This window comes from Nansenia antarctica (assembly GCF_963989245.1).
Source record: "Nansenia antarctica genome assembly, chromosome: 18".
Taxonomy (NCBI): Eukaryota; Metazoa; Chordata; class Actinopteri; order Argentiniformes; family Microstomatidae; genus Nansenia; species Nansenia antarctica.
Window position 1 is genome coordinate 7,338,417 of NC_137691.1, and position 16,035 is coordinate 7,354,451.

A 16,035-nucleotide genomic window follows, 5' to 3' on the forward strand; every position below is an offset into this window, starting at 1 on the left:
CCTCACTGACGATGCCCAAAGAATGAGTCGGAGACGATCACGTACGCGTGGCAAGTCATTTAGGTCATGGGTACAACATATTTTTTTTTTAATCATTATTGATGATCATTTATTTTAGACATACTCCATCCTAGGTATTTAGTAAGATCATAGTGAAATGTGAAAATGTAAGTTAATAGGCCGTGGAAAGTCTACTCTCTTCAACCAGAGAACCTTTGAATTAGAATTCAAGGATTAAAAAAAAAAAGTTTTAACATACACTGCTGATAGCCACTTTTGTGCACTTTTTACCTACACATTTCTAACCCTAACCCTCTATAGGTGTTTTTCCTCTTCAATCAATTCAGCCAGATATGAATATGAATGAATATACATGAGACGAATATAAATAATGTACAGTTGAACAAGGGCAATGTTACATAGATGTAAGATGTATAAATTAGAGACCAATATAATACACATGGTATGTGTAAAACAAGCAGTAATGCAAAAGCTAAATTGAAGTACTATAATATCTCTTTCTGAACCTAGAAAGAAAACCACAAAATGAATGTGCGGTATGTCTTTTCATACACAAATACAGGGAATGAATGATCTTTCTTGGCGTCAACGTTGCATGCCATTCCCCATAGCTCATTCCATACATGGTTTATATGGTACCCTTTGGTACCATACTGGATGTTTTCCCCAGGGGAAATCATATAGACAATGGACCAAAAACCTTCATCTTGTCTTCCTCACATTTTCTAGTTTCCATTAGGCTATATAGTAAAATCGTTTTGTTGTTGCTCTCCATGTGCAGATAGTTCATAGCCAAACTCAATCAGTAGATAGGACCTAGACCTATATTTCACAGGCAATACAGACTTATCTGGGTGTTACCATACTTTCCTAGCTCAGAGTCTCCTCCTCTCTTGTTCACCTGTAATTGTTCAACATGTTGGTAAAGCTACACCTTAACTGTTCCACCTGAAACCTCTCCATCCCCTCTACCCCCCCCTGTAGGCCGATAGTTTCTCTACTGTTAATTAAAAAACCCAAAACATCATAATTCTTCCTTCTTCTAGCATTATGACTGCCAATGCAGAAATGACTTTTTCTTGAGATGACAGATGGATAGATGATTCATTTACTGTCTTAGACAAATGTAGTTATAAGTTGCTTTGGGTAAAAACGTCTGCTAAATGCCCAAAATGAAATGAAATGAACACGCTTAGCCAACAGCGCCACCCTCTGGCGGACGGCTGAGCAGCTGGGCTGCAGGTGTACTGCATATCAAAGGTGTAGCCAGTTAGACTGCATTATATTTTAACAAAGTTACAATCGTCAGTGATAATCAGATAAGGACATAAGGAGTGTTGCTTTTCTCCAAATATCTGGTGAGAATAATCATATCTCATCTCGGGCCAATCATCATGATCTGCAACTTCATTACTGAAGTAACAGGTAAGGATGTACCTCACTGACGATACTCAATAACTGAGTCGGACACGATCACGTACGCGTGGCAAGTCATTTAGGTCATGGGTACAACATATTTTTTTTTATCATTATTGATGATAATTTATTTTAGACATACTCCATCCTAGGTATTTAGTAAGATCATAATGAAATGGGGAAAATGTAAGTTAATAGGCCGTGGAAAGTCTACTCTCTTCAACCAGAGAACCTTTGAATTAGAATTCAAGGATTTAAAAAAAAAAAAAATGTTTTTTAACATACACTGCTGATAGCCACTTTTGTGCACTTTTTACCTACACATTTAACCCTCTACAGGTGTTTTTCTCTTCAATCAATTCAGCCAGATATGAATATGAATGAGAAGAATATAAATAATGTACAGTTGAACAAGGGCAATGTTACATAATATGTAAGATGTATGAGGTATGTAACATATATGTAAGATGTATAAATTAGAGACCAATAGCCTATAATAAATATGGTATGTGTAAAACAAGCAGTAATGCAAAAGCTAAATTGAAGTAGTATATCTCTTTCTGAACCTAGAAGAAAACCCACAAAATGAATGTGCGGTATGTCTTTTCATACACAAATACAGGGAATGAATGATCTTTCTTGGCGTCAACGTTGCATGCCATTCCCCATAGCTCATTCGGAATTCCATACATTCCATGTAAATGCATGACAGAAAGTGAAAAACCCATGATGGTAAAAACGTCTGTTAAATGCCCAAAATGAAATGAAATGAACACGCTTAGCTAACAGCGCCACCCTCTGGCGGACGGCTGAGCTGCTGGGCTGCAGGTGTACTGCATATCAAAGGTGTAGCCTACTGATTATGTTAGACACTAAAATGTTAAAGCTAGTTAGACTGCATTATATTTTAACAAAGTTACGATCGTCAGTGATAATCAGATAAGGACATAAGGAGTGTTGCTTTTCTCCAAATATCTGGTGAGAATAATCATATCTCATCTCGGGCCAATCATCATGATCTGCAACTTCATTACTGAAGTAACAGGTAAGGATGTACCTCACTGACGATGCTCAATAAATGAGTGGGAGACGATCACGTCCGCGTGGCAAGTCATTTAGGTCATGGGTACAACATCAAAAATGTTATAATTATTGATGCTAATTTATTTTAGACATACTCCATCCTAGGTATTTAGTAAGATCATAGTGAAATGTGAAAATGTAAGTTAATAGGCCGTGGAAAGTCTACTCTCTTCAAACCAGAGAACCTTTGAATTAGAATTCAAGGATTTTTTAAAATATTTTTTTTAACATACACTGCTGATAGCCACTTGTGTGCACTTTTTACCTACACATTTCTAACCCTAACCCTCTATAGGTGTTTTTCCTCTTCAATCAATTCAGCCAGATATGAATATGAATGAATATACATGAGAAGAATATAAATAATGTACAGTTGAACAAGGGCAATGTTACATAATATGTAAGATGTATAAATTAGAGACCAATATAATAAATATGGTATGTGTAAAACAAGCAGTAATGCAAAAGCTAAATTGAAGTAGTATATCTCTTTCTGAACCTAGAAGAAAACCCACAACATGAATGTGCGGTATGTCTTTTCATACACAAATACAGGGAATGAATGATCTTTCTTGGCGTCAACGTTGCATGCCATTCCCCATAGCTCATTCCATACATTCCATGTAAATGCATGACAGAAAAGTAAAAACCCATGATGGTGTAAAAAGCTGTGTCGCATGTTTGTGCAACAAGTTGTCCTGCGGTGTGATAATGATGAGACCTTTTAACTCAAGACGAAAAATGCAAAAATGCAAAAATGCACCCTCACAGACTTCGATTTACTCGATATTCTCTCATATCATGAGCTTAGAATTATAAGGTTCTATCTCCGTTTAGGGCAGTTCAGAGATATTGAGCGTCAACGTTTTTACATTCCATTATTATGTTTTGTGAGATGGAACCTTTGTATTTTATGAATTACTAACTCAAAAATGTCAACATTTTAAAAATAACACCACACAGGCATTAATAAACACCTAATGGATCAGATTATGTAAAAAAAAAACTCAATTTTGACAAAAATTGAGATAGAACCTTATAATTCTAACGTCACGAGACTTCGATTTACTCGATATTATTCTCTCATATTAGAGTTTTAGATTAAGCGGGTCTGCGTGCACCCCGGTGTTTCACGGACCGGAAATTGTTTAGAAGTCGCGGGGTTGAACGCTGCCGGGAGATGTTGGCGTCGCCAGAGAAAACATAAAATCCTAGAATCGGGGCCTTATCTTACCGTGACAGGTAAGGAAAGCTAGCATACATAGAGATTAATGCGAAGGAGAGCATTTCAACATGGCAGGAGTTAGTTTAAGAAGTGCATGTTAATATAAAGTTTACTAACTCGCTTAGCTACTTAATGCTATCAACTGATTAGCTTGTCTAGCCGTAGCGCGTTTCCCCGGGCGGTGGGTGCCATAGCAACCGCATACGAAACATTACTCACCTAAGCTAACCTTAGCACTGACATGCTAACTGTTAGATTAAACATTCTGTTTTATATCGGTGTATAACATTGCCTTACAAACCGTCACGTTTATGTCCCTGACTATTTGGATCGAGCTGTCACTGTCTATATTTCCTTCGGGGGTACTTAAATTAAAGCAATTGGCTAAAGAGTTAGCTTGTCAGGCTGTTACCAGGCTGTTTTTGATAGCTAGCTGTTATTGCTGCACTTGCTTTAGCGTTGGACATGCACCTTAATGCCATTAAATTAAGCATTCATAACTATGTATTATTTAGCATGTTAGCATGTACATATGCATGCACCTAGCTAAATAATGGAAGTTCAAACACAACGATTACCTATTAATGCATAGCCATAAGTAGTAATGCATAATTCACAGTGTTCATTGCACGTCTTGGATGTTGGATGGGTGCGTAACACAGGTGCATTATAGACCGTCCATACTAGACTATTGTGACAGGTAACCGTGGTTGGCTATAAGTTAAGGATTTGAAATAGTGAATGACTTGAGCAATTGTAGATATGTAGGTATGTATTGTGTGTGTAGATGTGTATTAACGGCAGTTGTATTGGTGGTTGAATTGTTGAAGTGTTTGAGTGTTCGACAAAAGGCCATGTTTCTATCCCTGTTACTGCTGGGCTGGGCTGAGGCGGGTCAGGTGCACTTGAGGAATTTCCAGGGTATGCGTTTCCTGGAAGACTAGAAGTGTGTGTGTGTGTGTGTGGGTGTGTGTGTGTGTGTGTGTGTGGGTGTGTGTGTGTGTGTGTGGGGGTGTGTGTGTGTGTGTGGGTCAGAGTGTAGGTGTGTGTGTGTGTGTGTGTGTGTATAGCAGTTGATCTGAACCTGGAAGACTAGAAGTGTGTGTGTGTGTGTGTGTGTGTGTGTGGGTCAGGGTGTAGGTGTGTGTCTGTGTCTGTGTCTGTGTCTGTGTGTGTGTGTGTGTGTGTGTGTGTGTGTGTCTCTCTCTCTCTCTCGCGAGCGTCTCAGTATGGCAGTTGATTTAAACCTGAGACTGTTCAAAAAAAGGTGCTGCTAACATACTGTGCCTTACCTGCAAGTTCTTTTCTCCATGTATTCAGTGTGAGAATGGATGGTGATGACTGCAATGGCCGGCCCTATATGTCAGGTAAGACTACAGTGTGTGTACTGTGTATGGAGGGCACGGATGGCTGATTGACTGTGTTTTTAATTGAATGGTGTAATATGTATGGACATGTGACTGAATGGACTGTCAGTACATTTTAGATTGTGTATGCTGTGGGCTGCAGGCAGCGGAGACTCTTCGATGGAGAGGGAGTTTTCAGGGGCCCTTGGAGGCCCGACAGTGAGCACCCCCAATAGCCAGCACACCTCTCCCAGCCGCTCCCTCAGTGGTTAGTGCAAAGTTATTAAGCTGTTTGTTGATACTAGTCGTAATAGTAGATTATTACACTTTAATCATCTTCCAGGGGGATACTGTGATCATTGCATTCTGAGGTCATTGAACGCAAGACCTGTCAACACGGCAAGACAAATTCCGACAATTTCCTGTCCTCTCTCTCTCTTTCTCTCTCTCTCTCTCTCTCTCTCACACACACACACACACACACACACACACACACACACACACACACACACACACACACACACACACACACACACACACACACACACAGACCCTGCCCATCAGTGTCAGTTTGGATCCTAAAACTGTCAGTCTGTCACATCACAGAAATGTGATACCTTTGCAATAAAGTGTTTTTATTCTATTTTTAGCAAGATCTGTAGTGCTGATCTCTGTTCTCACTCGTCTCTCTCCAGCCAACTCCATCAAAGTGGAGCTGTACAGTGACGAGGAGGAGGGCCGTGGCGCTGGGCCAGAGGACGACAGAGGGGACAGGGCAGAGGAGGGGGGTCCTGAGCAGGGAGGGGAGGCTGGAGGAGGAGGAGGAGGCTACAGGGAGCTGGCCAGCCCTGAGCCCATGTCACCAGGGGCCATCCGGCTGCCCAATGGGAAGCTCAAATGCGACATCTGCGGGATGATCTGCATCGGGCCCAACGTCCTCATGGTGCACAAACGCAGCCACACAGGTGACTGATCAATTGGTTGAGTGATTGATTAGTCCTTTATACGAACAGAAAATGAGGTTAGTTTGTTGTAGAAGACTTGCCAGAACAAGTTGGACAATAGCCGCTTACCGACTACTGCTCTATATCCCGTCGAGTGAGTGCGTGCGTGCCAGGGCCGGAGAAATGCTAAATGGAGGCTTGTAAAGTGATTACATCCAGGAATGCAAAGACGAGCTAAGTCTGTGCCAGCGACCAATCCAGTTTTAAACACACTTGATGCTCCGAATGTGGAATAGAGAGTCTCTCTTCCCTTTACGCTTCTCTGATGCCAACACGCACTCGCTCGATCAGACATAGATGGAGATACGGAGATAGCGACAGTTGCTAAACGGCTATTGTGATTTGGCCCGTGACTGGGAGTGGAAGTGATATTTCAGACTGGTTTATTGGTTAACGGGCTTGTTCAGTGTGTGTGCCAACCTCCAGGTGTGCTCCTCCTCCAGGTGAGCGGCCGTTCCAGTGCAATCAGTGCGGCGCCTCCTTCACTCAGAAGGGGAACCTGCTGCGCCACATTAAGCTCCATTCGGGGGAGAAGCCCTTTAAGTGTCCCTTCTGCAGCTACGCCTGCCGCAGACGGGATGCTCTTACGGGCCACCTCCGCACCCACTCGGGTGAGAGGGATTCTCTCGCACGTACACACTCACACACACACACACACTCACACACACACTCACACACACACACACACACACACACACACACACACACACACACTTGAAATATTGAACCACCTTCTGTACAATCACAAAGAGTGATTCCTCACAAATGATCAAATAATGAATTTGTTGTAAGTTGCTTTGGATAAAAAGCATCTGGGCTGCTAAATGCCGGAAATTTAATGTAATTTTGTAAATGAAAGATTCTATTGTGTTCTCCATTCTAATGCTACTGCATCCCACATTACTATACTATTATAGTATATACTGTATACAGGGTTCCCACGGGTCCTTGAAATCCTTGAAAGTTTGTGAATTTGAGAAAACAAAAGTTTTTGAAAATAGACATGGGTCATTGAAAGTGCTTGAATTCCCCCCTCTCTCTCTAAAATATATGTATATATATATATTAAAAAATGTTTTACTTAGCTTGTCACCTAGTAAATAATTCTCTGTATTGCTTAACTTTACACATATTTCACAATATATTGTTTTGCTATGCTGTGGTAGAGAAGGCAAGAGACCATCTAGTGTTCACACATTCAAGCCTCTCTTTTGAATTGTTGTCTGTGAGCGGATAGTTCCTATTATATAAATTCTCATCTACGTCTGTCTCAAACTATGCTGTGTTAGGTCCTTGAATTTGAGGGAATTGAGTCTTGAAAGTCCTTGAAAGGTGCTTGAATTTGATGTTTCAGAAGGTGTGGGAACCCTGTATATAATAACTCACTCTTCCCCCGCCCTCTGTCTCCAGTGTCCTCTCCCACAGTTGGAAAGCCCTATAAGTGCAGTTACTGTGGCCGCAGCTACAAGCAGCAGAGCACCCTAGAGGAGCACCGTGAGCGCTGCCATAGCTACCTACAGAGCCTCGAAACGCAGCAGCCAGCCGGTGCTCACACTCAAGGTAGGGTAATACGCACGTACACACACACATACACACACACACACACACACCTACAGTCTTGCACACAGCTAAATGCACACACACACACACACTCACACTCAAGGCCACACACGCAAACAGATTTCTGTTGATTAAAGTGTGTGTGTGTTATATGTGAATGATTTATGTCAATGCGCTGCCATGCCCTCCACAGGGGAGGAGCTGAGGGACCTGGAGTTTATGCCGGACTCTTTGATGCAACCTTCCTCGGACAAGATGGCGTTCATCGATCGGCTCGCCAACAGCATCACCAAACGCAAGAGGTCCACACCACAGAAATTTGTAGGTGAGCGGTTTATTGGGATTATGTGAAGGTTGAGGTGAGCGAAGGAGAAAGCGCTCGGCAACAGGTAGCACACACAAGGTGTACCACAACACAACTTTATCGGTAGATACAGAGGACGACGACATGGCGGCACGCGAGACTCTCTCGCGTCCCTTTACGCGGTCCTCCAGAATCCCTGTGAGTTGTTGGCTTTGGTTACAATATCATGAGAGTAAGTGTGTTCCCTCTCCTGTGTGTACCCCTTTCTTCTCCCCCCCCGCAGGACAGAAGCACATGCGCCTCAGCCTGGTTGACACGCCTTACGAGCTCAGCGCAGCCTTCGACAAGGACGGGGAGAAACTGCACGGCGGTCTGGAGCAGCCACTCTTCACCGGCCTGGGAGGAGGGTACCTGGGAGGAGGAGGTGTTGGTGGTGGTGGTGGTGGTGGTGGTGGTGGAGGAGGGGGAGGGGGAGGCGGATCAGACACGCTGCGACCTCTACGGCTACCTCCGCCTCACCCCTCCTGCCTAGCGGAGCTCAGACCGGTCATCAGCTCCGCCCACACCCCCATGGCTCCCCTGGGCCCGCGGCTGGACTGCACAGGGGCCGGGGCCGGGCTGGGCTCGGCGGGCGTGGGGGGCAGGGAGGCGGCTGAGGGTCACGAAGACCTCCCTCCCGTCCGGAGCCACGCCCCGTCGCCTAGCAACGGCTGCCAGGATTCCACGGACACAGAGAGCATGCCGGACGAGGTGTTCAGCAGCGCCGCCGCCGCGCCCGCCATGCTCCTCCACAACAGCAACAACCACAACAATCACCACAACCTCCACCACCTCCACTCCAACCACCACCCGCCCCCTCCGCCCCTGCTGCACCACCGGGGCAGGGACAGACACAGCCCCAGCCACGCCAAAGACAGGGACGGAGACAGGGAAAGGGAGGATGGGGGGGGTGGCGGCCACCCTGCCGCCCCCCCTCCGCCCGCCCACGCTCCAGCCCCGGGCTCCCCGACGGCGCCCAACTCCTCCTCCTCCTCCAGAGAGACGTTCCGAGTGGTGGACGGGGAGGGGAACGCCGTGCGCTCTTTCCGCTGCGAGCACTGCCGCGTCCTCTTCCTGGACCACGTCATGTTCACCATCCACATGGGCTGCCACGGCTTCCGCCAGCCCTTCGAGTGCAACATCTGCGGCCACCGCAGCCAGGACCGCTACGAGTTCTCCTCGCACATCGTCCGCGGGGAGCACCTGTTGGGCTGAGGCCGGGCCGGACGGGCCAGACGGGCTGCTTTACCTAGGGCTGTTTTTATTCTGAGACAAGGACCTGGCTGGGTTTGGTCTGCAATGCACCATCACAGTGTAGAGGGAGAGAGGGGGGGGGGGGGCGGGGGGGCTAGTATCACAGGGGTAGTAGTATGAAACAGCTTTTTTGTAAATGATTTGTACCCAGACGTTGTTACTGTTATAACTTAAAACCTTGACTCTAAATAGGCCCGTCAGAATAGGTCAATTGCATCATTCTAAACGAGGAAAAGGAGAGGAGTCCACACCACTTTGAATGCACTTTTTAAAATGTGTGAATTTTAAGAGAAAATGCACTTTCAAATTGATCTTATTCTAGAGGTAGAGATAAAGAGTAAATGCACTTTTTTTTATCCTCAGAAGTGCCTTTATCTGGTGTGGTTATTACCTTTCTCTCTCTCTAAACCAGGCAAGAACCCTGGCGCACAAAACAGTGATGCTAGAAAAATGTGCTTTTATCTGTGATCTTTTAAATAGTTTTTTCCTCCACTGCACTTTAACCAAGATAATGCAAGTTATCAATGTGCACTTTGTTGAGCTTGCAAGTTGCAATGCAGTCAGACAAATCAGTAGTCTTCTACAGTATATATATAATAGGTACTATCACGCTTCCCTGGAATTTGTTGCTTTAATGAAGAGCTATTGGAAAAGCACTTTTCACAGATCTATTCTATTCCTAAACACGCCTAGAGTCTGTGAGGGAGTGACAGAGTTGTGTAGGTGATGTACAGTAGATGATGGTGTATCTGAATGACAGTTGCAGTGCAGACCAGACCCATGAGCCCAGATGTCACATGGTTAGAGGGATTTGAGAGGTTGGCCTCAAATGAGGAGTGCACTTTCCAATTTCAGTTTGTTTGTGTGTGTGTGCGTGTGTGCGTGTGCTCTTTTGGAAGTAAAATGAGAGAGTTGAAGGTTGTTACCAGAGTGAATGTGGGTGAGATGGGGTACAATATATTTGTTTTTGTTTTTGTTTCCTCTGATTGCTTTTGTTGCACTGATACCTGCCGAGATATGATGATTATATTAAACTATTTTATAGAAGTATGACCTACCTGCACCTTTCTCTGTGCAGTTTGTTGAAAGAAATAATAAAATATTTTTCTCACTCCACAAAAGAAGAGATCCACTGCCACTATTTTGGAGCCGATTTAAACAAAGTGTGGGATTATAGGATTGTTGGCCATTTTAGAAAATCCTCTCCTGAATTCCCCCCTGCTTGCCTACTTGCAAACCAAAACCATATTATGACAAGTAATGACAAGTGAGATCTAAAACCTAGTTCTGTGTATTTCATTGCATTGTGCCTTTTCATGATGTTGCCCTCGATGACTAGTCTGGGGGACATGCAGTAACATCAACCATGTCCTGCCAACATGGCTGTTTGAATGGGATGTTCAGCCATTTTAAAGACATAACATGAATTGGCTGTACAAAATACCCATTTTGATTTCCAGACGGCCCTCCAAAACCCCTAGGTTTGATTTGCACATCACAGTCATTATTTTCTGAAGTGGCCTAGTCATGTTGACACAATGCTTATAACATAATCCCAAAAGGAGAGTGACAAAGACAACTTTAAAAAAAAATGAAAATGTTTAAAAAGAGAAAAAAAAGAGAAAATAAGCACTTTCAGGAATATATCAAAACATTTCTCTATTTGATTAGTATGTGCATGAGATTGTTTGTCACTTGCTGCTATGGCATGAATGGGTGTTACAGTGTGTGGTTGACCAGTTTGTGGTGGTCGACAAGATGTGTACCTTCAGAGGTGACATAAGTGCTTACTCTTGTTCTATGGATCTTTTTTTTTTTTTTTTTCATTGTAGTTGTACTAGTTGTTTTTATAGCGAGCACTGACAGTCAACCCCCCCTCTTTAGCCTACATAAAGCATTTCAAGTTTGACCTCAAATGTACAGTAGCTTACACTATAGTATTTTCTACGACATTGCTTTGATCAAAGAAACTTGATGAGTCACCCCTATGTAAATGAAAAGAAGCACTTATAAAGGAAGACACTGATACAGTAGAAGAGACTGGGGGGTAATGGGGACAGAAAGGTGGAGGTTTTGGCAATTGCTGCCCATCTTACTCTTGAGTCTTGCGTCCTACCTGTCAGCTAGTATGAGAGGCAGGTCTTTCAGTAAATTAATTCTAGGGCCCAAGGAGTTACACAGCTCTTAACACAGACGATGTATGAGCGACAGACAGACAGAGGGAAGTTTGTTTAGATTTCCTTTCTAAAAATAAATGTGACAAGAAAACTCTTTACCTCAGATTAGAATTGCCTCTTTTTAAGGGGGTGTGGAGAATATTGGTAATGTGATGTAGTTTCTTTCTTTTTTTTGGCGGTTCATTTTAAAGTGTGTTTTGGCAGCCATGTATCTTTAACTAAATGTATGATGTATGTATTGAAGTAATCATTTTATTAAAAAAAAAAGGTTATGAGTACGGTAGGCTTCGTAAAAAGAGAATTGATCTCATCCCCAATGTCCCCCGATACAATCTAAACTGTTTCACAGCATTTATTTATCAAGGCAGAGTTGCACTTCATCGGTTGCATTAACCTCAGTATCTGTAATGCTGTTCTAAACATAATGCCTTATGGAGAGATTGTGATAACCGCTCAGTAAAGTTTTACTTCAATTATTTAACGTAATGAGGAAATGATGACTATTGAACTGATGTGTAAAAGTAACTGCATCTCTTGGAAAGACATATTTTAGAGGTGTCTACAGGCATGGTGTTATCCTCTCTCATTGGTGTGGTTTGTGTGTGTTATAAATGTTGCTATCGTGCCTTTTGCCCCCCCTGATGTTCACACTGTTAGCTCCATCACATTGGCTCCAGGGTCTTGAACCCCCCCCCCTCCCCCAAGAAACACAGTAGCAAATTTGACTTCACCCAGGGAATTTAGGCCCATGATATTGTATCCAACTTTATTTATTAATGACACGTTATACAAACCATTTAAATTCTCTGAGTTAAAATCCCCATACAGGCAGATGACACAACAGCACAAGACTCTGGCTCAGTGTAGGTGAAGGACATCCAAAGCCACGCTGCCTAGCCATTTTCATCATCAGGATCAATAGTTCATTCTGAAAACCAAATTGGCATGCATATATAGTAACGCACACACTGGTAACTGCCAAAGAACCAGCAGTATCAGATGGGACGATCTTTCTATAATATTGCAGGTCTCTTATGATCAAAATCATCATTTCATCCCAGTACATGCCTTGAAAGTTTTTATTTTTATGCGCTTGTCATAAACTGAAGTAATATTGTGAAAAGGCATATTTGGTGAACCTGAACAAACAAGAATAACTGCCCATTCAGATGCGTCAAGCTCACACTTGTCCTCACTTAGCCTAGCGGTTTATACATTCTGGATGGACATTGCATCCCTCCGTCCTGCTTAGTTGAAACAGTTCAACCTCAAACCCCTGAAACAGGTGGAGTGGGTGGAGCCTGATTGTGGAGTTTGATTATTTGGTGTGCTACACTGGATAGCAATTACGATGCTTTTGAAACCTGGTGCATGTGGTACCAATGCTGTTTTGCGACACCTTTTTCAGCTTTCTCCAAATAGTCTTGAAGACAAATGACGAAAAGCTTTTGTATATCTCCTTGAAACCCATTCCTGCTTCTGAGAAAAAAAATATTTTGTTACAAATGTGCTCTAGTTTGTGATTTGCAATTCCCCCCCCCTTGTGTTTTAAAGGTTTTACTTTCCTCTTGAAGGTTTCTCTATTTGCACTGTGTTTGTGTTCCCTTTGACCTGACTACTTCTGCTCTGTGACCTTTTCTCCTCCTGCCCCTGTGAATGGTGTAGATTCGCTTTAACTACTGCAGAGCCTTTTTACATGTACCATAATGTAATTAAGTATTTGTGTAATCAAGATTAAACTACTGTAAGTTTTGTACTGTATTGAAGGAGAGTCTATTCCAAATAAATTAACTTTACTTGACTGGCTGATGTGTCACATTCATAAGACATGGCGTAACACATCTTGTCCACAGACTCCAGTAAACGGTTTGTATTCTGACAGAAAATATCACTTTAAGAAACCCATTTCAATGACGCAGCATACATGTTATAAAGCCATTTATTGATTTCTGCACGTGGACAGCTCCAAAAGAATTCAGCTTAACATGGGCTTAGCCGGACATTGGTTTAGGAGGGGGAGGTGGTCTGGGTGGGCCCTGTAAAAAAACAAAAGACTATCAGAACAGTAGCCCATTTAACTACACCAACCAAAAGAACAGAGTTTGTATCAACACCAACTTTAATTCAGTCACTGCAGGATGAAATTCAAGTTTGAATTTAAAATGGACCAATTTTCATGAGGATTATTCCATGACTTAAAATTAAATTTCTTGCGTTCAGTAAATACAATTTTAGCATTGACCCAACCCTGGAGGAAAGCACATGCATGCAGAAAGTGCCCCCCCCCCCCCAACATTGTGAGTCAACACCCATGGTAGAAGTTGGTGCTGGAGTACTCACACTGGGCCTGAACCTAGGTGGTGGGGTACGGTCCTTCCTGGCCTCAGCGGAGCGATTCCTGACCACCTTGCTGTGGATGGCACAGCTCACGCAGTAGTGCAGCTTCACATAGAGCTTGGGCAAAACATAGGCTGTAGAGGGGAAGAGAGGGGACAATAAGTAAGTACAGAGATCCATGAGCAACCCACTGATCAAAACTTTTTCTCTAGGTTAGGTTCACCTTGATTGTCATTGCAGAGTACAAGTACTAGACAACAAAATGCAGTTTAGCACGTTCCAGAAGTGCAAATAGTGATATAAAAACATCTGTGATGGGTACAGTATGGCAAGTACGGTAGTTAGAGGGATATACAGTTATGAGCTACTCAGAAGGCCTATGCTCTGGCATAGTGGCAAAAAATAAAGTGTGTTTAAACACATTCCTAGATTATTATCCTTATTATTATCATCACTATCATCATCATTTATTTGGCAGTGTACATCAAAGAATGCACCAGAATTAGCCAAGAAGGCCAGCCTTCATCCGTAGTCCCTGAACATCTTAAAAAGGAAACACAGGCATTACACATGACATAGATACCTGTTGATACCTGATATCAGCGTGTTACCTGCTGGGAAGCCGGCTCACTACATGACATTTTGACTAGAAATACAATTTCAACACAAGGCAACTCAGCTCACCCTCGAAGACGCTCGCCTCTGAGATGTCCCTCACGGCCGCAGCCTCGACGATGTTCCTGATGACGAACTTCTTGATGGCCTTGTCCTTGGGGACGCACCGGGCGCAGTTGGTGCAGCGGATGGGCTGCACACGTCCACGGCCCTTCTTGGCGCGACCGTTGTTCCTTCTCTTTTTAGTCTGAAAACAAAGGGCGCATTGCTTAACCCTCCGGTTGTGTTCATGTTTGCCCCCCCCCATCCTTGGTGTTCCCGGTCTAATTAACTGCTTCATATCTCCAAAACTGCATGGTCAAATTTGCTAAATTTGGTACCTGGTGAAAGCTGAGACCTGTGAGATGTTAAAAAATGAACATAGATATGACCAAATTACTGTAATGTGACTAAATACACAGTTTTTGAGAATTTCAAATAAGGCCAGTTACATCCTGAAACTCTATATATCTCTGCCAAACAACACATTGGATCAGTTCTTCAACATCTCAACATACTGTGCAAAATTTGATGAGACATAAACAATGTAGACTATTGGTTAAAAACAGCGATCTGATATGAGGCTGTACGGCGATTTTCACCAGACAGCTTTGACACATTGAACGTCCATGCATGTGCGGCCTTGTATCCCGTCAAGCTACTACGTTAGCTAAGTGCTTCGGGATACGACAGCTCACTGACTATGGAGGATGTTGGTTAATACAGGGGCTAAAGACACGTCTATGATGGCTTGCTACAAAACATTTGGCTGCAAAAGGTCTCAAGAAATGAGAGAGACACCGTGTGTAAGAAGGCGACATTTCATTGACTCGAGGGGGTAGCTAGCCTTTTTTATGCTAGCTAACTAGCTTGGCTGTAATTTGGACAAATTGTCCCCCGGCATCACCTTCATGACCCACATAATTTGTCTTTACCACAAACGTAGACTAAAAGCACCATATTTAGCTATGAAATGTAAAGACGTTTTGTCTTTGAAGCAAATAATTGGGTTTCTAGCGGGGAGAGACGCTACGACGCACTCACCATGCTGATATGGAGGCTGAGGAGAGACCGATCGACCGGAAGCGGAAACGGTTATGCTCAGACCCAATTACGTATTTATACCAAATATTATATTATAATAATATTTGAGAGCGAGAATAGCCTATTATTCACGATACAAGCTTTAACTGCCGAATATAACTGATTTTGTCCGTCGATGGCAAATAATAATTTTGTCAATGCCGGATATAGCCTACACATTCAGAAATGTAGATGCTAAATGGGATCTTTGGCACGACCCTCCTCTAAACCCCTAACCTAACCCTAAACTTAACACATGCTCTTACTCTTACCGTAACACGAAGCTAACCATAACTCTTATCTAACACTAACCTTAACTTTAACATTACCTTAACCGTTTGTCAACCGTTTTGAAATCTCAGCTTCAATAGGGTGACGTCAAAGTCGGATCGTTCCAAGCATCCCATTTAGCATTTAGCCATTAAGCAGTGTTTATGATCAGTATTTATAAGCAGTATTTATTTTCTGAAAAAGAAAGGCATCTCTTTTGGCTGCGCAAAACCCACTACATTTCATGTAGGAAAAAGCACGC

General features: G+C 43.1%; 2 protein-coding genes across 2 annotated transcripts; one reads left to right on the forward strand and one right to left on the reverse strand.

Moving 5' to 3' along the window:
- Positions 1 to 5,072: 5,072 nt before the first annotated feature.
- Positions 5,073 to 9,213, forward strand: LOC308173640 (zinc finger protein Eos-like; the record flags this gene model as incomplete). The annotated part of the gene is made up of 7 exons (XM_080548677.1): positions 5,073 to 5,112; positions 5,255 to 5,359; positions 5,787 to 6,056; positions 6,539 to 6,706; positions 7,506 to 7,655; positions 7,849 to 7,980; positions 8,243 to 9,213. 7 exons carry the CDS (start codon positions 5,073 to 5,075, stop codon positions 9,211 to 9,213), a joined length of 1,836 nt encoding a protein of 611 aa, XP_080404803.1.
- Positions 9,214 to 13,352: 4,139 nt separating this feature from the next.
- LOC308173582 (small ribosomal subunit protein eS26) lies at positions 13,353 to 15,491 on the reverse strand. Its single transcript, XM_080548610.1, has 4 exons — positions 15,465 to 15,491; positions 14,451 to 14,628; positions 13,770 to 13,900; positions 13,353 to 13,465 (listed from the first exon to the last, which is right to left on the reverse strand). Exons 1-4 carry the CDS (start codon positions 15,465 to 15,467, stop codon positions 13,421 to 13,423), a joined length of 357 nt encoding a protein of 118 aa, XP_080404736.1. The 5' UTR covers positions 15,468 to 15,491; the 3' UTR covers positions 13,353 to 13,420.
- Between the last annotated feature and the right edge of the window lie 544 nt (positions 15,492 to 16,035).